Source organism: Lithobates pipiens, unplaced genomic scaffold (genome assembly GCF_037356315.1).
Source record: "Lithobates pipiens isolate NorthernLeopardFrog02 unplaced genomic scaffold, aLitPip1_a1.2 Scaffold_18, whole genome shotgun sequence".
Taxonomy (NCBI): Eukaryota; Metazoa; Chordata; class Amphibia; order Anura; family Ranidae; genus Lithobates; species Lithobates pipiens.
In genome coordinates, this window is record NW_027507758.1 from 620,083,192 (window position 1) to 620,102,410 (window position 19,219).

At 46.8% G+C, this 19,219-nt stretch overlaps 1 protein-coding gene across 2 annotated transcripts; it reads left to right on the forward strand.

Annotated features, from left to right (window-relative positions):
- The first annotated feature begins 419 nt into the window (after nucleotides 1-419).
- Nucleotides 420-18,950, forward strand: LOC143989413 (uncharacterized). Of its 2 annotated transcripts, XM_077489530.1 has the most exons (7): nucleotides 420-479; nucleotides 9,054-9,168; nucleotides 9,295-9,639; nucleotides 9,756-9,853; nucleotides 9,940-10,158; nucleotides 10,314-10,449; nucleotides 16,077-18,950. In XM_077489530.1, the coding sequence occupies exons 3-7, from the start codon at nucleotides 9,555-9,557 to the stop codon at nucleotides 18,125-18,127; spliced, it is 2,589 nt and encodes an 862-aa protein (XP_077345656.1). In that variant the 5' UTR covers nucleotides 420-479; nucleotides 9,054-9,168; nucleotides 9,295-9,554; the 3' UTR covers nucleotides 18,128-18,950. The 2 variants fall into 2 exon arrangements, with proteins under 2 accessions (XP_077345656.1, XP_077345655.1); XM_077489529.1 differs by lacking the exon at nucleotides 420-479 and having other exon boundaries at nucleotides 7,011-9,168.
- Nucleotides 18,951-19,219: the final 269 nt, after the last annotated feature.

Sequence of the window (19,219 nt, forward strand, 5' to 3'; positions counted from 1 at the left end):
CACTCCCGCGCATGCGCACGGGAGTCGCGCCTCGCAGCTCCGCCGCTGTCATACGGCGAGGCCGCGATGACGTCACTCCCGCGCATGCGCACGGGAGTCGACAAATTTGGCAAATCCATTCTTGGACTTGCCGCATTTAGTGCGCATGCGCCGTAGACAGCGGTGCCCATTTTCGGGCAAATATCTCCTAAACCATATAGGTTTAGGAGATATTACTTGGACCTACAGGTAAGCCTTAATCTAGGCTTACCTGTAGGTCAAAGTTGTTTGGAAGGGTTTACTTCCATTTGAAGTTCCTCGGAGCTCCACAAGGCGATGATCTCATTTATATTCAGACTGGAAAATTCAATGAACTACAGACAGGAAGTGATGTCAGGTAGCGGCAGGAAGTGATGTCACTTACAGACAGGAAGTTCCAGGTGAGAGGTGAGTCGGGAGGAAGTAGAGAGGAGACATTGCTGGAAGTGGCAGTAGAGGAGGTAATAAGATCTTATTTTCTATTTACACCCAGTAACCCCCCGTCATGTCCGTCCTCTTCCTCCATAGTCACTGTGATGTCTTTTATCTTGAGCAGATGATGATACACACATATATAGTGTGGAAACCTAGATTAACCCCTTCAGGGGCAGAACATTTTCCCCACTTAACAGGGCCGGAAAAATTCTCTTCATGTTGGAGATGTGTCACCTTCTCAATGGAGATGAGATTATTGTTGCCACCTCCCCCCTTTAAAATCAAACACATATTAATTACCCGGGTTCTGAGGCTGATTAAGGTGGTCGAAAGTAAGTGGGAGACTTGATTGTAAGTAAAAATGTCGTCCGGTTGTAATCCGAATTCCAATTGTAATGCCCTAAAGGTTTTCGTAGCTGGTCCTATTTGTAATGCAGTAACTGCAGTAACACCTTTGGTTAGCCAGTGTTTGATTTTTAAGTTCGGAATTAAGAGTTGTAGACTAGATAACAAAAATGTTTTTTTATATATTTTTGGGGGAGATTTATTATAGCAAAATGTAAAAAATATTGCATTTTCCCGCATGGAGAAAAGTCCGTTCATTTTGAGCGCGGCTCCAGGTAGCTGGGACCAGCGAAGGAAGCGTTGCTGACCCCGTCACCTGGTATGGAGTTAAAGGGGAAGCCCTACGCCAAAAAACGGCATGGGGGTCCCCTCCTAGGTCCATATCAGACCCTTATCTGAGCACGCAACCCGGCCAGTCAGGAAAGGGGGTGGGGACGTACGAGCGCCCCCCCTCCTGAGCCATACCAGGCTGCGTGCCCTCAACATGGGGGGGTGTCCCCCCACCCCAAAGCACCTTGTCCCCATGTTGATGAGGACAAGGGCCTCTTCCCGACAACCCGACTGGCCATTGGTTGTCGGGGTCTGCGGGCGGGGGGGCTTACCAGGTGATGGGGCCAGCGACGCTTCCTTCGCTGGTCCCGGCTACTTGGAGCCGCGCTCAAAATGAATGGACTTTCCTCCGTGTGTGTGTGGGCAAGTCCATTCATTTCAAAAGTACGGCAGATAATCCGGCGGACTATGTCCGCCGGAAAAGTCACGTGTGTGGGCAGGTCCGGATCGTTCGGGCAGTCCGGCGGACTTTACGGCGGTTTGTCCGCCAAACTAAGTCCGCCAGATAGTCTGATCGTGTGTACGCGGCATTAGTGTCACTCTGCTGGTTATGACTGCACGTGGTCCGGCACGAGCAGTGCACAACTGTAGGTCGCAGGTGTCTTGTCTGTTATAATACTGGGCTGGTATGCAACTGCATTTTCTTGATCATCAGGAATGTACTCCAGGTGTTAGTATAATTTCTGTTGGTTATATGGCCATGCGGAGTTCAGTATCAGGAATAAACACCGTACTGGTTCTTGGCCTTCTGTCTGGCATCTATTACCTTAGTTTGCGGTACATCAGAAAAACACAACCAGTGAAAAGTGTCTGTGTTCTTCTCTATTTTTCATATTGGTTGCTCAGAAAAACACCACATTTGCATTTGGTAGTGTCCTTTCTGTTAGATATATGACCTTACCTTGTTGAGCATCAGAAGCACACATTTGAAGTTTGTGTCCTTTCTCTATGCTTAGTGGAAGTAAACCCACCTGTCGTTTTCCGGCAAGGAAGCTGCCATCTTGGCCTCTGTTTAATCTATAACTGCAATGATGCAGCACATGTGATTAGTTAAGACACCAGCTATTGGCTGATTTGACAGTTTGGTTGAAAGCACAACCAATGGGACTGTCACATTTCCGTCATCTGCCAGAAATGTAATTGTTGTGTGGATGGGTTTACTTACGCTTTAGGTTTTATATGATGGTATCTTAATACACAACATTTTACGTTTGTTTGTGTCTTCTCTGTTCTACAGGTGACTGTACATCAGAAAATGCAACAGTGAAGACTGGGTGTGTCTTCCTGTTTTTGTATTCCATATAAAGCTTGAGCACGCTACCCTTCAGAAATACAAGGTTTATGGCCTGTATATCTGTGATATTATATAATTCTCACTTTTATTCCAGACCTTATTTTCCATGCACATGGAAGGAGCAGATGTTCTGACTGCCTGGTTAGTGAGTGCTAGATCCTAAAGAGCAAGGACTGCTCAGAGAGAGTAATAAATACCCTCTTCATGGGTAGAAAACCAGTGACTTAAAAGGTTTATTCTAAAGTGTGGAAGACCTTCTGTTCTTTGGGTAAAGAAAGGCAGATAACCTCCACCACTGTTCCAGTTATCCTGGAGTTTCTCCAGGAAGGAGTAGACTTAGGCCTAGCGGTCAGCACCCTTTGGGTTCAGATAGCGGCCCTCTAGGTCTACCTCGATATAAGGTTGGCAAAAGAAAACCTCATCAAACGTTTTCTGTTGGCCAGGGAAAGGATTCCTCCTGTCGCCAAAAGTAGTTTCCCTCCATGGGACCCAACGAGGGTATTAGAGGCGTTATCTAAACACCCTTTTGAACCTATAGAAGAGGTTCCCTTTAAGTTTCTAACCTTAAAATGATCATTTTTGAAAAGTTATCCGTTACTGTGGCCAGGAGGGTCAGTGACCTGCAAGGTCTGTCCATTAAGGAATCTTTCCTATTGGTACAGCCAGATAGGGTCACCCTTAGGGCAGATTCCTTATATCTACCAAAGGTAGCATCTTTATTTCGTAGGACGCAAGACATAATATTGCCGTCCTTCTGTGATAAACCAACAAAAAGAGAGAGAAAAGAAATTTCATTGTCTAGATGTAAGAAGATGTCTCCTTCCCTATCTAGAAAGAACAAAGAGTTTTAGGAGGTCCAGTCACCTGCTACTTCTATACGCTGGGTCTAGGAAGAGGCTTCAGGCTTCTAAAGCCTCAGTTTCTAGATGGATCAGAGATGCTATCTCTGTAGCATATGAGAGTTCTGGAGTTCCAGCACCAGAAAAAGTTAAAGCTCTTTCAACCAGGTCACTAGCAATGTCCTGGGCTGAGAAAGCAGGGGCCTCCTGGGAACAAATCCACAGTGCGGCCACCTGGTCCAGCCAGGATACGTTCCTAAAGCACTACTGTGTGGAAGTGTTGTCACAGCAAGACTTGGCTTTCGGTCGGAAAGTCCTACAAGCTGTGGTCCCACCCTGAAGGTAGGCCTGGGGTTACTTGATTATCCTCTCAGGTGTGCCGTCCTGGAAGGTGATAGGAGAAAACCTACGTTAGACTTACCGGTAACGGTATTTCTACGAACCTTCCAGGACGGCAGGCCTACTTCCCACCCTATTTGGAGGGAAAGATAAGCTAAACGCTAGGTGGTAAGTACCTATGTAGAGCAATGCTCCTTGTGAACCAGTTCAGGATTACTTTATTACATACCGAGGATCAAGGGGAAGGGAGGGGACTTATAACAAAGCTGTCAAGTGATTGTGTTTCCTGTAGGGAGGAGCCCTCATCTCTCATGTGTGCCGTACTGGAAGGTTCATAGAAATACCATTACCGGTAAGTCTAAGCCCTTGTACACACAGTCGGACATTCCGACGGAAAATGTCCGATCGGACCGCTTTGTCGGATAATCCGACCGTGTGTGGGTTACATCGGACTTTTTCTGTCAGAATGATCGACCAACAAAGTTTGAGAGCTGTATATAAAATTTTCCGACAACATGATCTTTGTCCGATGGTTTGTAGAGAATTCCGATCGGACAAAGTGCCACGCTTGCTCAGATCAAATTACGAGACCAAAGCTATTGGCTACTAGCCGCAACGTAGTCCCGTCGCAACGAACGAACGATTGTTATGAACGATCGGGTTTTCCGGTAACTTTGTCCGACTGTGTATGCAACACCAGTTTCAGACAAAATCCGTCGCAAAAAATCCAACGGATTTTGTTGTCGGAATGTCCGACCGCGTGTACAAGGGCTAACGTAGGTTTTTTAAATGCTTAAAGTGGTGCTTAAAAATGTCCCAACTCCTTTAACTACTTCAAGACCAAGTGACATTTACATGTTAAAATCTGTATTTTTTGCTAGAAAATTACTCAGAACCCCCCAAACATTATATATAATTTTTTTTAACATAGACTCTGGAGAATGACATGTGCCAATCTTTGATTCCACTAGGCATTAGCAGATGCGCCAGTCCTTCTGCGAACTGTTCTCTGGCATAAGTAAACATGACAGATATATGTGCCTAGGTCAAATTCCATGAATAGGGTTTACAACCACTTTAATTAACAAATGCAGCGTGTTTTCAGTGTATTGTGATTTTTAAAGAAAATGGGGGGGGCTGTGTTTCTGTGGGTAGGGAAACCCATTAAACAAAAATGTGAACCTCCACTTTGGGGTGCTCACCTCCACACCCCAACCCCCATCTCTGCTCACCTCTGCAGTCCACACCCCCTCTCTGTACACCTCTGTACTTTAAACCTCCCCTCTCTGTTCACTTCTGTACTGCAAACCACCCCCTCACATCCTGTACCCTGAAACCCCCACTCACCTCTATACTCCAAGCTCCCCCCCCCTCTGCACACCTCTGTATCCAACCCCCCTCTCTGCTCACCTCTGTACCCCAAACCCCCCCTTCTCTGCTCACATCTGTACCCTAACCCCTCACTCACCTCTGTACCCTAACCCCTCACTCACCTCCTGTACCACAAACCCCCTGTCTGCTCCTCTTGTATGACAAACCCCCCTCTCTCCTCTCCTCTGTATCCCAAAAGCCCCCACCTGTACCCAGCTATCTTTGCTAACCTCTGCAAGCCAATCTCCACCATGGAAACAAAGAAAAATGGCGGCACATCCAGAAGTAAAATCAAATGAATTTATTGAAGGTCCATAAAATCAAGCGAACATCAAAAACATGAATCCAACAAAGGTGCTCAGTGGACCCGTTTCACACAGACGTGCTTACTCATCACTTCTGCAGCTTATCAGATCCTCACAGGTGGCTTTGAGCGGTGTGTTCCTAGCTCTTTCTCTCACCCAATCTCCACCTTCCCTTCTGATCCAGCCCCAGGGACTGGAAGGGACTCTTCCACTACAATCTACAAGGCTGTGACTAATTAAGGAGCATGTGGCTAGGCTAGTGAACTGCAAGAGCATAGGGCTGCTTGTCAGGTGTAGCTCTGCATCGGTGACAGGTTGCAGAGTCGGAACCGCCTCCTCCTCCATCCCATGTCCCCCTCCTCTTCCAGTCCCATCTTCCCCATCCCACGTCCCCCTCCTCTTCCAGTCCCATCTTCCTCCATCCCATGTCCGCCTCCTCTTCCAGTTCCATCTTTCTCCATCCCATGCCCCCCTCCTCTTCCAGTTCCATCTTCCTCCATCCCACGTCCCCCTCCTCTTCCAGTCCCATCTTCCTCCATCCCACGTCCCCCTCTTCTTCCAGTCCCATCTTCCTCCATCCCACGTCCTCCCTCCTCTTACAGTCCCATCTTGCTCCAGTCGCACGTCATCGTCCTCTGCCTCCAGTCGCACGTCGTCGTCCTCTTCCTCCAGTCGCACGTCGTCGTCCTCTTCCTCCAGTCGCACGTCGTCGTCCTCTTCCTCCAGTCGCACGTCGTCGTCCTCTTCCTCCAGTCGCACGTCGTCGTCCTCTTCCTCCAGTCGCACGTCGTCGTCCTCTTCCTCCAGTCGAACGTCATCCTCCTCCATCCCATGTCGTCGTCCTCCGTATCTTCCAGTCTCATTCACTGGTGAGGGAGGGAGAAGGGGGGATCTGTGTACTGGTGAGGGGGGGGGGGGGATCTGTGTACTGGTGAGAGAGGGAGAAGGGGGGATCTGTGTACTGGTGAGAGAGGGAGAAGGGGGGGGGGATCTGTGTACTGGTGAGAGAGGGAGAAGGGGGGGGATCTGTGTACTGGTGAGAGAGGGAGAAGGGGGGGATCTGTGTACTGGTGAGAGAGGGAGAAGGGGGGGATCTGTGTACTGGTGAGAGAGGGAGAAGGGGGGGGATCTGTGTACTGGTGAGAGAGGGAGAAGGGGGGGATCTGTGTACTGGTGAGAGAGGGAGAAGGGGGGATCTGTGTACTGGTGAGAGAGGGAGAAGGGGGATCTGTGTACTGGTGAGAGAGGGAGAAGGGGGGGATCTGCGTACTGGTGAGGAGAGGGAGAGGGGGGGATCTGCGTACTGGAGAGAGAGAGAGGGAGGAGGGGGGAGAGAGCTTTGTGTACTTGCGAGAAGGGGAGGAGTGGAGCCCCCGAGAAATGTGGGGAGAGAGGGGGGTGACGGATCTTTATGTACTGGGGCAGAGGGAGGAGAAAATGGCCCTATGTACTGGTGGAGGGAATGCTCTGTACAAAAAGGAAGGGTGGACTATGTAGTGAGAGGGGGGGGGGGGGGTTGTGGTTGAGCAAAGAGCGCTGTACTAGGGGGTGGAGGAAGAGCTTTATAGTGGTGTTTCATCCGGTGATGTCACTGACACAGGGATATTTTTCTTTGCAGTGACATCACCATTGCGGGGACATTTTTTCCTTCCAGTGACACCACCAACTCTAGGACATTTTCTTCTAGTGACACAGCCAACCCTGTGCCATTTATTCCTTCCAGTGACACCAGTCACACCACTTCTTTTTTTTTTTTGGTGTCACTGCCAATGCAGACACACTTGTTTTTCCTTTAAGTGAGACCGCTGACTCAAGAACATTTTTTCCTTTGCCAATGTTAGCCCAATATTTGCCCAATATTTGTTCACAGATTTTTAACTTTTCATCACTGGTAATTGAGTGCTACAAACATTTTGGTCCTTGCCCCTACTGGTCCTCTCCCCGGGTAAAGGGGGCATGGGGTGCTGGGGGAGCACAGTTTGCCATCTTCGCCTGGGCACTGCTTCACCTTGTCCTGGTACTGACTGCACACATACAGTAGTACAGATCTAGCAGTTTGGCACCGTACATGTGAGATGATAAAAGAAGGACAGAGACTCTTCTGTCACCAGACTTCAGATATATACCCTGAAGCTACAATATTTAAACTATTAGAATACAGGAACATTTGCCTAATAGTCTCTGTTTCAGGTCTGGATGAAATACAGCAACAGTATGTGGTCCAATTCTGTGTTTACTTCCTGCAAACTCCTCTTTATACTGTAATATATCACATTCCTCCAATCTGATGTTTCTGGTCCAGTTAGCAGTGGCAGGAAGTACTGGTCTATAACCAATTATCTCTGTGATGTTTACCAAGCAACAGCCATTTATAAATTGGGACAATGGAAGGAAGCAGCAATTAGAGCTGCCACGACGCGTCGACTAAGAAAATACGTCGACGTGCGTGCAGGTCGTCGATGCGTCACAGTGGGGGCAGTGCTTAGTATTTACCGCTGCCCTCCGTCCCGCCGACCCCCCTTTCTTCTCCCCCCTCCGTGCCGCCGTCCCTAGGGGTGCAACGGATCGTCACCGATCCGTGATCTGAGCGCACATGCCACGATCTGCGGAGTGCTCCGCGGTCTTGGCCTTAGGAGAGGCCGCGGCTTCGGCCTAGCTCCGAAGCGGCGGCCATCTTTCTACACCCAGGCGTTTACAATGTGATCGCTCCGATGGAGCGATCACTTGTAAACAAACTGGCGTCATGACATGACGCCAGTTTCTCTCTCCCCTCTCTGTACTGATCTGTGCAGTGGAGGGGAGAGGTCGGATGGAAGCAGCCATCCCTCCATACCCAGCCCGATACTCTGCCAGCCAATGCAATACTCTGCAATACAATACTCTGCCAGCCAATGCAATAATCTGCAATACAATACTCTGCCAGCCAATGCAATACTCTGCAATACAATACTCTGCCCTACAATACTCTGCCAGCCAATGCAATACTCTGCAATACAATACTCTGCCAGCCAATGCAATACTCTGCCCGCCAATACTCTGCCCTACAATACTCTGCCCGCCAATACTCTGCCCTACAATACTCTGCCCTACAATACTCTGCCCTACAATACTCTGCCAGCCAATGCAATACTCTGCCATACAATGCAATACTCTCCCATGCAATACTCTCCCATGCAATACTCTCCCATGCAATACTCTCCCATGCAATACTCTCCCATGCAATACTCTGCCATACAATACTCTGCCATACAATACTCTGCCAGCCAATGCAATACTCTGCCATACAATACTCTGCAGCCAATGCAATACTCTGCAATACAATACTCTGCCAGCCAATGCAATACTCTGGAATACAATACTCTGCCAGCCAATGCAATACTCTGCCATACAATACTCTGCCAGCCAACGCAATACTCTGCCATGCAATACTCTGCCATGCAATACTCTGCCATGCAATACTCTGCCATACAATACTCTGCCAGCCAATACAATACTCTGCCATACAATACTCTGCCAGCCAATACAATACTCTACAATACAATACAAAAAAACACTAGATTCATTAAAAAAATAAAAATAAAAAAAATAATCGTATAGTCGTTGACTAATCGAAAAAATAATCGATAGATTAGTCGACAGACAAATTAATCGCTAGTTGCAGCTCTAGCAGCAACTACACATGTGCCAATTCCCACTGGAGATAGCCCACCTATTAATCTCTTACATTCCCATCCTAATATTGTACAACCAATACAGCCCAAATAATTCTGTCTACAGGAAAACCTGCATAGATCGCATGACCACACCAAGGAGGATGGAGGAGGACCAGAGTCACATGACTAAGAGGATACTAAACCTCACCCTGGAGATCATCTACCTGTTGACCGGAGAGGTGAGGAGGATTCTGGGAGGTCACATAACATTGCTTTATCTCTATTAAGAAAACGCAGACATGACCAGAGAGGTGAGGAGGATTTAGAAAATTTGACAATAATATTATTGCTTTTGTTAAATACAGAGTTTTCCTCTTGTGAAGTCAGGTGATCATATGACCATCACAGTGCCTCCATGTGACTCCCTAAAACCTGAGAGACACAACATGCAGAAGATTCTAGAAGTCACCAAGAAGATGATGGAGCTGCTGACAGGAGAGGTGAGCGGTGCCGGGAATTCTGGGACATTATCCAGTAACAGACAAGGGATGTGTCTGGATGGTGACTGTATCATTGTGTGTGTCAGGTTCCTATAAGGTGTCAGGATGTCACTGTCTATTTCTCCATGGAGGAGTGGGAGTATTTAGAAGGACACAAGGATCTCTACAAGGACGTCATGATGGACAATCAGCCGCCCCTCACATCACCGGGTAAGAGGAGACTTTATTGTAAAGGAGAGAGCAGTACGGAGGCTCCACCTAGATCCCCCATCATCTGATAAACACATAGAAGCAATGTATTCAGTCAGTGTGTGTGTTTCCTACAGATGGATCCAGTAATGGGAACCCACCAGAGAGATGTCCCCGTCCTCTGTATTCCCGGGATTCCACACAGGAAGATCACACCATCCCTCACCATCATCAGGTAGATGAGGAACAATCACTGATAGTATCATTAGGATCTGTACATTATCTGTATTGTTACAACTGATGTAATTTATGTTTATTCAGAGTGGAGACCTGATGGATGAGGTTGAGATTAAAGTAAAAGAGGAGGATGATGAGGATGATGTGATGGAGGCATCAGAGTCTCTAAAAGGACACAAAGATCTGTACCAGGACACCAGGGTGGAGACGTCCAGCTACAGAAATCCTCGAGAGAGTTGTTCCCGTCCTCTGTTTTCCTGGAATTCTACACCGGAAGATCACACCATCCCCCACCATCATCAGGTAGGTGGAGTTGAGGGTCTGGAACGTAAAGTGATTGAACACTTTAACATGTGGAGACAATGTGTGGACTCTACAAAATTATATTTTCTATGTGATCTCACATCATAAATACTTCTATTTTACAGATTATATTTTCTGCTATTCTGTTGGTTTAGGGTGAAGATCTGATGAACGTGAAAGTTGAGGGTGAAGAAGAAGAGACGTATGTGGGGGATGATGAGCAGTCTATGGAGGAGGCTGGAATGATGAAGACATTCAAAGAGGAGGACACTCTTACAGAGATCAGCACAGGTGAGCCATAATATATTCTTCCCCTATCTCTGCTCTGTTACTGCTCACTGAGTGTTCTAACAACCAGCGAGTCATTATTGTCTGGCCTCTAAGATCTTCTATAAATTTTAAGAGGGACCATAAAAAAAAAAAAAAAAAAAAAAAAAAACTGGTGTGGGGACCTTGTTTTTTTTAAGAACACTGGCCTCTTCTCCACAGCGCTGGCCTGATGATAAGGGAGTCTGCAGGTGGGGGGGCTTGCCAGAATCTGGAAACCCCCTTTAAAAATTACGGTAGGCCCCAGAGATTGGCCCTCCAATGAGTACCCCTAATGTTAAGTGAATAAACATGCACACCCACTTTTTGAGAAGTCTTTTATTTAAAAAAGATCCCATGATGTATAACTATAACCACGTATGATGTCATGCGATGCAGATCCACAAAGTTTTTCTTTGTTTCTGTTATAAAATTTTGTAAATAAGTACGTTTTCTCCTTCACTGATGAGGCGGCACTGATAAGGTGGCACTCATGGGCACAAGTAACGAGGCACAAATGTGCAGCGCTGATATGCGGCACTGGGCACTGATGGACACTCATAGGTGGCACTGATGGCTCTGATTGGCAGCACTGATGAGGAGATACTGGCAGGCATTACTGCTGGGCACTGATTGACAACCCTGGTGGCCCTGGGTGGGTGGGCATTACCAGGGGGCCTGCACTCTTAATCAATCAGCGCAGACCCCCCGTATCAGGAGAGCAGCCGATCGACTCTCCTTTAATCGCGTCTGTCAGCGCGACTGGAGGAAAAGCCGATACGTGGCTCTTCCTGTTTACCATGTGATCAGCTGTGATAGGACACATCTGATCACATGGTAAAGAGCTTACGTCAGAGGCTCTTTGCCGAGATCAGTGATGCACTGTGTCGGACTGACTCACGATCGTGGCTTATACTGCTGGATGTCATACGACGTCCAGTCAGGATAACTTAACCACTTTGCGCACGTCATTCTGTTATGTGGCGGGCGGTAAGTAGTTAACAATAAATGACCCTTGTTGACACGCTGCAAGAAAATTGGCAATGTGTCCAATCCCATCACTCGCTGCGAATGACAGCTACTGGGCCCTTCGACTGAATGGAAACATAGCCAGAATCTCACTCGGGTGATTTTATTGACCGGATGTGGATATGACCATAGAGATACGGTTTACCCACACCGCGGGTGCAGCGCAGTGCATCTGTGACGTTCCTGGGGTAGCTGCAGTTAGGCATAGACTTCTATTATATCCTGCAGGTGAGCACTTTCTGAAAGCTCACCAAAACTCCTACATTCAGAAAATGCACCAAACCCACAGGATATAATAGAAGTCTATGGCTAAGTGCACTAAACCTGCAGGATTTAATAGAAGTCTATGGCTAAACGCAGCAAACCCGGTGGTACACTGCACCCACAGTGTGGTTCAACCGCAGCACATCAGTGTGAAAGCAGCCCTATACTATTATGCCCGGTGTGTTGCTTTACACTAACTTGAAGATCTCTTTCCTGCTGCCGGCACCGCTCTGGAGACCACTAGCCGGGATAAGTGGTGGAGGGCAGTTGGTATCACTCCACATGGGACAAGAGCCAGCATTACAGAGGAGGCATCAGATTATGCAGATTTTGCTCCTGTCAGAAACCATGAAATCAGGCCGAGACAGAAGTACAGTTAAATCACACTTGTTTAATAATAAAAGAACAATATAAAAACAAACATAGTCAAAACATAGCCAAAGTTCAGTAACCGGAATGGATAGTCAACCAAGCCAGAAGTCAGGGATCAATGTAGTGGAACAGCAAGCAGGATCTGGAGCCAGAAGGGATGTCAGCAAAGCAAGTCTTGAACAGGATCGCAGGAGATAGTTTCTGCGATGTTGACCAAGGTGAAGGCAGAGACCCTCTGCACTGGACGGTTTAAGCAGGCAGGACTGATGAGCAGGTTATCATCAACAGCTGAGTAACAGTGGAGAGATAGGAGCTGGAAATTAGCCGACAAGTGAGCGGCCAGCTCAGAGAAGGAAGGGCTGAGCCCAGCCCTGACAGCTCCCTACAGCTCCAACTTTACAAGTAGCCATTTGCGCTGCACTATGATGATCTTGGATGGCAGTCGCCTGCCCATGATCTACTGATTGCTGACCCCCCCGCTATACTGTTATAGCGGTGATCAGTGATTTATGCTGGGATTGTGATAGTGTGGTGGGAAATCTGGTGCTAACAGACACTGGCTGGGAGAGTCACTAACTGACACTGATGTCTCTAGTCATACTAATACAGAGATCAGATATTATACTGTACACTGTACTAAGGACACTGGATGGGGAGGGGTTAACATTAAGGGGCAATCAAGGGGTTAACTGTGTGCCTAACAACGTTTAATGTGTGCTGCTTTTACTCAGACACCTGCCTGTTTTTTTCTCCCTGCTTTCCAGGGAGAAAAAACAGCCAAATCGCTGTTTTCTGTGCATTTGTAAACACAGAACTCTGTTCTGTAATTGGATGCAGCCGATTAGTAGGTTTCAGCTGAAATCTGCTGGCTAACTCATGCTGTGCCTAATCACAGCCCGGGTCAGCAGGGGGCACGTGCATGCGCACCCCACATTGCCAAGACTGCACCTGCCACCTGCTCACAATATATTTACGGTGAACGGTCGACAGGTGGGTAATGAAGGGGTTATTAAAATGTGTCTGTGTGTTTTTTTTATTTACTTTCCTTGTTTTTGTGAATAAATAGGGGTACTATTGTGGGATGAGGTGCCCTAGCATATTGGATCCCCTCGCCATATTTTCCATTTTCTCTTTCCGTAATAAAACACAGTGTGCCTTGGTCCCCTTGTCTCCGAGCAAACTTGTAGCTGAAGGGTAACCTAAATCTGTATTTACAGTCTTGTTAGGATTAAAATTACGGAGAAACATACAAAACTGAAACAAATCTTTTCAGCAAAAATCACTCCTGAAAACGCCCTTCTTGCTTTATGCTAAAGGCTCTGATGCTCTAAGCTTTGAACCTTTTGGATTGTCAGAGACCACGTGACCCACTGTCTAGGCTTGTGGTTATGTATAAAGAGCGTGTACCTCCAAGTCCTCATTGATTCCTGCTCTTCTGACAAAGCCGCTTAACCCTTTCATGACTAAGCCTATATTTGGCATTTAAATCCATATTTTTTGCTAGAAAATTACTTGGAACCCCCAAACATTATATATATTTTTCTAGCAGAGTAAATAGATACCAAACATGTCACACTTTATAATTGCACGCACTCGTGGAATGACGACAAACTACGGTACCTAAAAATCTCAAAAGGCGATGCTTTAAATTTTTTTATGGTTACCAGGTTAGAGTTACAGAGGAGGTCTAGTGCAAGAGTTATTGCTCTCGCTCTGATGATCGCTGCGATACCTCACATGTGTGATTTGAACACCGTTTACATATGCGGGCGTGACTTCCGTATGCGTTTTCTTAGCTTCGCGGGGTGGCGGCGGGCGTTTAAAAAAAAAAAAACAATTATTTTAAAATTAATAAATTTGTTTAAAAAAAACAAAAATTTGATCATTTTTATTGCTGTCACAAGAAATGTAAACATCCCTTGTGACAGTAATAGGTGGTGACAGGTACTCTTTATGGAGGGATCGGGGGTTAAACTTCAATGTATTCAGATCACCAAAAACGGCGATTCTGAATACTGTATATTTTTTTTAAAACCGGCGCCATTGGCAGCCGAGTAAACGGGAAGTGACGTCATGACGTCGCTTCCGTGTTTACTATTAGGAGACTGGAATGAAGCCGCTTGCGTCTTCATTCCAGTCCCTGCCCAACATGTGTGATTTGAACACTGTTTACATATGCGGGCGCAACTTCCGTATGCGTTTTCTTTGCTTCGTGAGCTGGTGGGGACAGCGGGCGCTTTAAAAAAAATATATATATTTTTTTTAATTTATTTTAAAATTAGTAAATTGTTTTTTAAAAAAAATAAAATTTTTGATCACTTTTATTGCTGTCACAAGGAATGTAAACATCCCTTGTGACAGTAATAGATGGTGCCAGGTACTCTTTATGGAGGAATGGGGGGATGTCTAAAAGACCCCCGATCACTCCTTTAAACTTCAATGTATTCAGATCACCAAAAACGGCGATTCTGAATACTGTACCGTATATACTCGAGTATAAGCCGAGATTTTCAGCCTCTTTTTTGAGGCTGAAAGTGCCCCCCTCGGCTTATACTCGAGTCATCGCTGTCTGCCCGCTCGATCAGCGTGTCGAGCAGACAGACAGCGGCCATTCTATAATTCAAAAGCCGCGCCTCCGGCTCCGCCTTCGCCTGTGATAGGCGGAACACTGAATTTCCCAGCAGCCTGTGTTCCGCCTATCACGGACATCGTATCATCCTCGTACTACGGACGAGGATGATACGATGTCCGTGATAGGCGGAACACAGGCTGCTGGGAAATTCAGTGTTCCGCCTATCACAGGCGAAGGCGGCGGCGCAGCTTTTGAATTTTACAATGGCCGCCGAGGCGCCGACGAAGAGGGCACGGGACGGAGGCAAGGCAAGGCACGGCACGGGACGGGACGGAGGCAAGGCAAGGCACGGCACGGGACGGGACGGAGGCAAGGCACGGCGGCAAGGCACGGCACGGGACGGAGGCAAGGAGGCAAGGCACGGGACGGAGGCTCGGGACAAAGGCTCGGGACACAGGTAGGCTGGACACACACACACACACACACGGATGGATACACACACACACAGGGATGGATGGATGGATGGAGACACACACACACAGGGATGGATGGATGGAGACACACACACACAGGGATGGATGGATGGAGACACACACACACAGGGATGGATGGATGGATGGACACACACACACACAGGGATGGATGGACGGACACACAGGGATGGACGGACACACAGGGATGGACGGACACACAGGGATGGACGGACACACACAGGGATGGACAGGCATGTCTCACCCTCGGCTTATACACGAGTCAATAAGTTTGCCAGTTTTTTTGGGGGTAAATTGGGGGCCTCGGCTTATATTCGGGTCGGCCTATACTCGAGTATATACGGTATATTTTTTTTAAACCGGCGCCATTGGCAGCCGAGTAAACGGGAAGTGACGTCATGACGTCGCTTCCGTGCTTACTATTAGGAGACTGGAGTGAAGCCGCTCACGTCTTCATTCCAGTCCCTGCCCAGCAGCCGGAGGCATCCGATCGTGCATCGGTGCTCCCAATTGAACGGGAGCACTGGTAAGAGCGGCGGGAGAGGGGACGTCCCCTCCCGCTCCTCCGGCATAACAACCGAGCGGCTTTTAGCCGTATCACTTGTTATGGCTGGATAGCCGATCGCCCGCTGTGAAAAACGGTACGGCATAACCCCCGGAAGCCGAGTACGCACATCTGCATACGCTCGGCGGGAAGGGGTTAAATTTAAAAGAGATCTTGTAGAAGGGCCAAAGGCGCTTGGACTGAAGGGAGAAGGGTCCTAGCTGGTTGGAACATCCACAGAGAACATCTGCTGCCTCAAATATACTCGATCCAGATGGAATATTGATTTAGGTGAACAAACCTTTTTGTATCTATTGATCATGTCTTTCTATTTTTCCAGGACACGCCATTGAGGAACCCTCAAAGGATCATCTCACTTTATCTCTAAACTGTAAAGTGGAAGATGAGGAAATCTCAAGAAACTGTGCAGGAGAAAAGACAACGAGCTCAGCTATGGATGGTGGACTTCACAGTGTGGATAGACCATCAAATCCCTCTGACTCTGAACATGGTGCCGGAATTCATGGGGAGGAAGAATTTTCCTGTCCTGAATGTGAAGAACGTTTTAGCTCTGAATCAAGTCTTACTGTACATCAGCGATCTCATATGGGTGAGAAGCTTCATTCATGTTCTGACTGCGGGAAATGTTTTTCAGAGAAGTGCAATCTTTATAGACATCAGAGAATTCACACGGGGGAGAAGCCGTATTCCTGTCCTGAGTGCGGAAAATGCTTTTCACAGAAATCAGACCTTGTTAGACATCAAAGATCTCACAGAGGGGAAAAGCCGTATTCCTGCTCTGAATGTGGGAAATGTTTTTTACAATTGTCCCATCTTCACAATCATCAGATGTCTCACAAGGGGCAGAAGCTGTTTTCCTGTCACGAGTGTAGTAAAAGTTTTACACGGAAATCAGGTCTTGTTATACATCAAAGATCTCACACAGGGGAGAAGCCGTATTCCTGCTCTGAGTGCAAGAAATGTTTTTCAGAAAAGTCCAGTCTTTACAGACATCGGAGGATTCACACGGGGGAGAAGCCGTATTTCTGTTCAGAATGTGGAAACAGTTTTTCGCAGAAATCGGACCTTGTTAGACATCAAAAATCTCACAGAAGGGAGAAGCCGTATTCTTGTCCTGAGTGCGGAAACAGTTTTTCCCAAAAATCAGACCTTATTATACATCAAAGATCTCACACAGGTGAGAAGCCTTTTTCTTGCCCTGACTGTGACAAATCTTATCCACGAAAATCCAAGCTTGTCCAACATCAGAGATCTCACACGGGGGAGAAGCCTTATTCCTGTCCTGAATGCGGGAAATGCTTTACACAGGAATTAGACTTTGTTACGCATCAAGCATCACACACTGAGGAGAAACTTTATTTCTGTAATAAATGCAGAAAATGTTTTTCACAGGAATCAGAACTTGCTAGACATCAAAGATCTCACACAGACGCAAAGCCACATTCCTGCTCTGAGTGCGGGAAATGTTTCTCACAAAAATCAGACCTTCAAATACATCACAGATCTCATACAGGGGAGAAGCCATATTTATGCAACGATTGTGGGAAATGTTTTGCACAGAAATCAGACCTTCAGATACATCAAAGATCTCATACCGGGGAGAAGCCGTATTCCTGTCCTGAGTGTGGGAAATGTTTTTCAGAGACATCCAGTCTTTACAGACATCAGAGGATTCACACAGGGGAGAGACCGTATTACTGTTCTGAGTGTGGGAAACGTTTTTCACAGAAATCAGACCTTGTGAGGCATCGAAGATCTCACAGGGGGGAGAAACCGTATTCATGTCCTGAGTGTGAGAAATCTTTTTCACAGAAATCAGACCTTGTTATACATCAGAGATCTCACACAGGTGAGAAGCCGTATTCCTGCTCTGAATGTGGAAAATGCTATCCACGGAAATCAAAACTTGTCTCACATCAGAGAACTCATAGAGAGGAAAAGCCCAATCCCTGCCCTGAGCTTGGGGAATGTAGTACAGAGAACTCAGACCTTGGTATACACCAAATATCCCACACGGCCGAGAAACTGTATTCTTGTTCTGTTTGTGAGAAAAGTTTTTCACAGGTGTCCCATCTTTACATACATCAGAGATCTCACATGCAGAAGACACATTCCTGTCCTGAGTGCGGGAAATGTTTCTCACAAAAATCAGACCTGGTTAAACATCAAAGAAGTCACACGGGGGAGAAGCCGTACTCCTGCCCTGAGTGCGGGAAATGTTTTGGAGACACGTCCAGTCTTCAGAGGCATCGGCGGATTCATGCAGGGGTGAAGTATTCCTGTCCTCAGTGTGAGAAATGTTTTGCACAGAAATCAGACCTTGTTAGACATCAAAGATCCCACACTGTAGAAGAGGTACTCCTGCCCTGAGTGTGAAAAATCTTTTTTTTAACAGAAGTCAAGTGTTAGTATACATCAAATGTGCCACATACAGTGTGGGAAATGTTATCCATGGAAAATAGAACTTGTCTAATATGAGAAATCTCACAGAAGTGAGAAGCCCTGTTCCCGTTTTAAGTGTGGGGAATTATATCCATGGAAATAGGAACTTTTCACATGTTAGAGATCTTACAGAGGGGATGGTTTTTAAGGGGGACGCTCACATAAAGTAGAAGAAAAAAAAGCACAAGGCCATTCCCAAAATGTATACAATGTGATTATCCAATGGATACTGTATAAATGGAATAGATTTGGGGAATCTTGACAGAAAAATGAATTGGCTGGGGGGGAATGATGGAGCCTGGGGGAAGCAGTCTCATTTAGCAGTGGTAGTAATTATGGACATTCAACTCGAAAAAACACTCATTTAGTTCTGCCACACGTCCAAACAAGCAAAATTCAGTCCAGATCAGCAGCTAATCCCTACCCATGACATATCACGTTCATCCTGGGCACAGGAGGATAAGAACAACACTTCTGATAGTGTGGAACTCAAATGCGTATATAATAGGTTATTTCACCGATGACAACGGCAATGAAACGCGTAGGGACGGAGCGACAGTCCTGGGTGAAAAAGCTGTAGCGACAGAGATCAGGAGTTCCTAACACACGCAGAGCAGCTGATCTTTGAATAAAAGTGTGTCTAGCGGTAATGGCTGCAGGCTCAGCAGTGGAATAGCCTCAGTTTTATACTAATAGCATCTGTTTGAGTATTTTACTTTTCATTTGAATAAAATATGGTTTGAAGATGCTACACTGTGAGATTCCTATGTTTCTTGTGGTACACTTCACTGACTCGGCACCCTGAAGGAAGTGTGTGTATAGATCAGAGATTGTGGCCCAAGGAGCAGTGAAAAGCCTTGAATGCCTTTCTCGAGAACGATAGGCATATAGGGGGTTATTTACTAAAACTGGAGAGTGCAAAATCTGGTGCAACTCTGCGTAGAAACCAGCTTCCAGGTATTCTTGCCAAAGCTTATTTGAACAAGCTGATGTTAGATGCTTTGGCTACCATGCACAGCT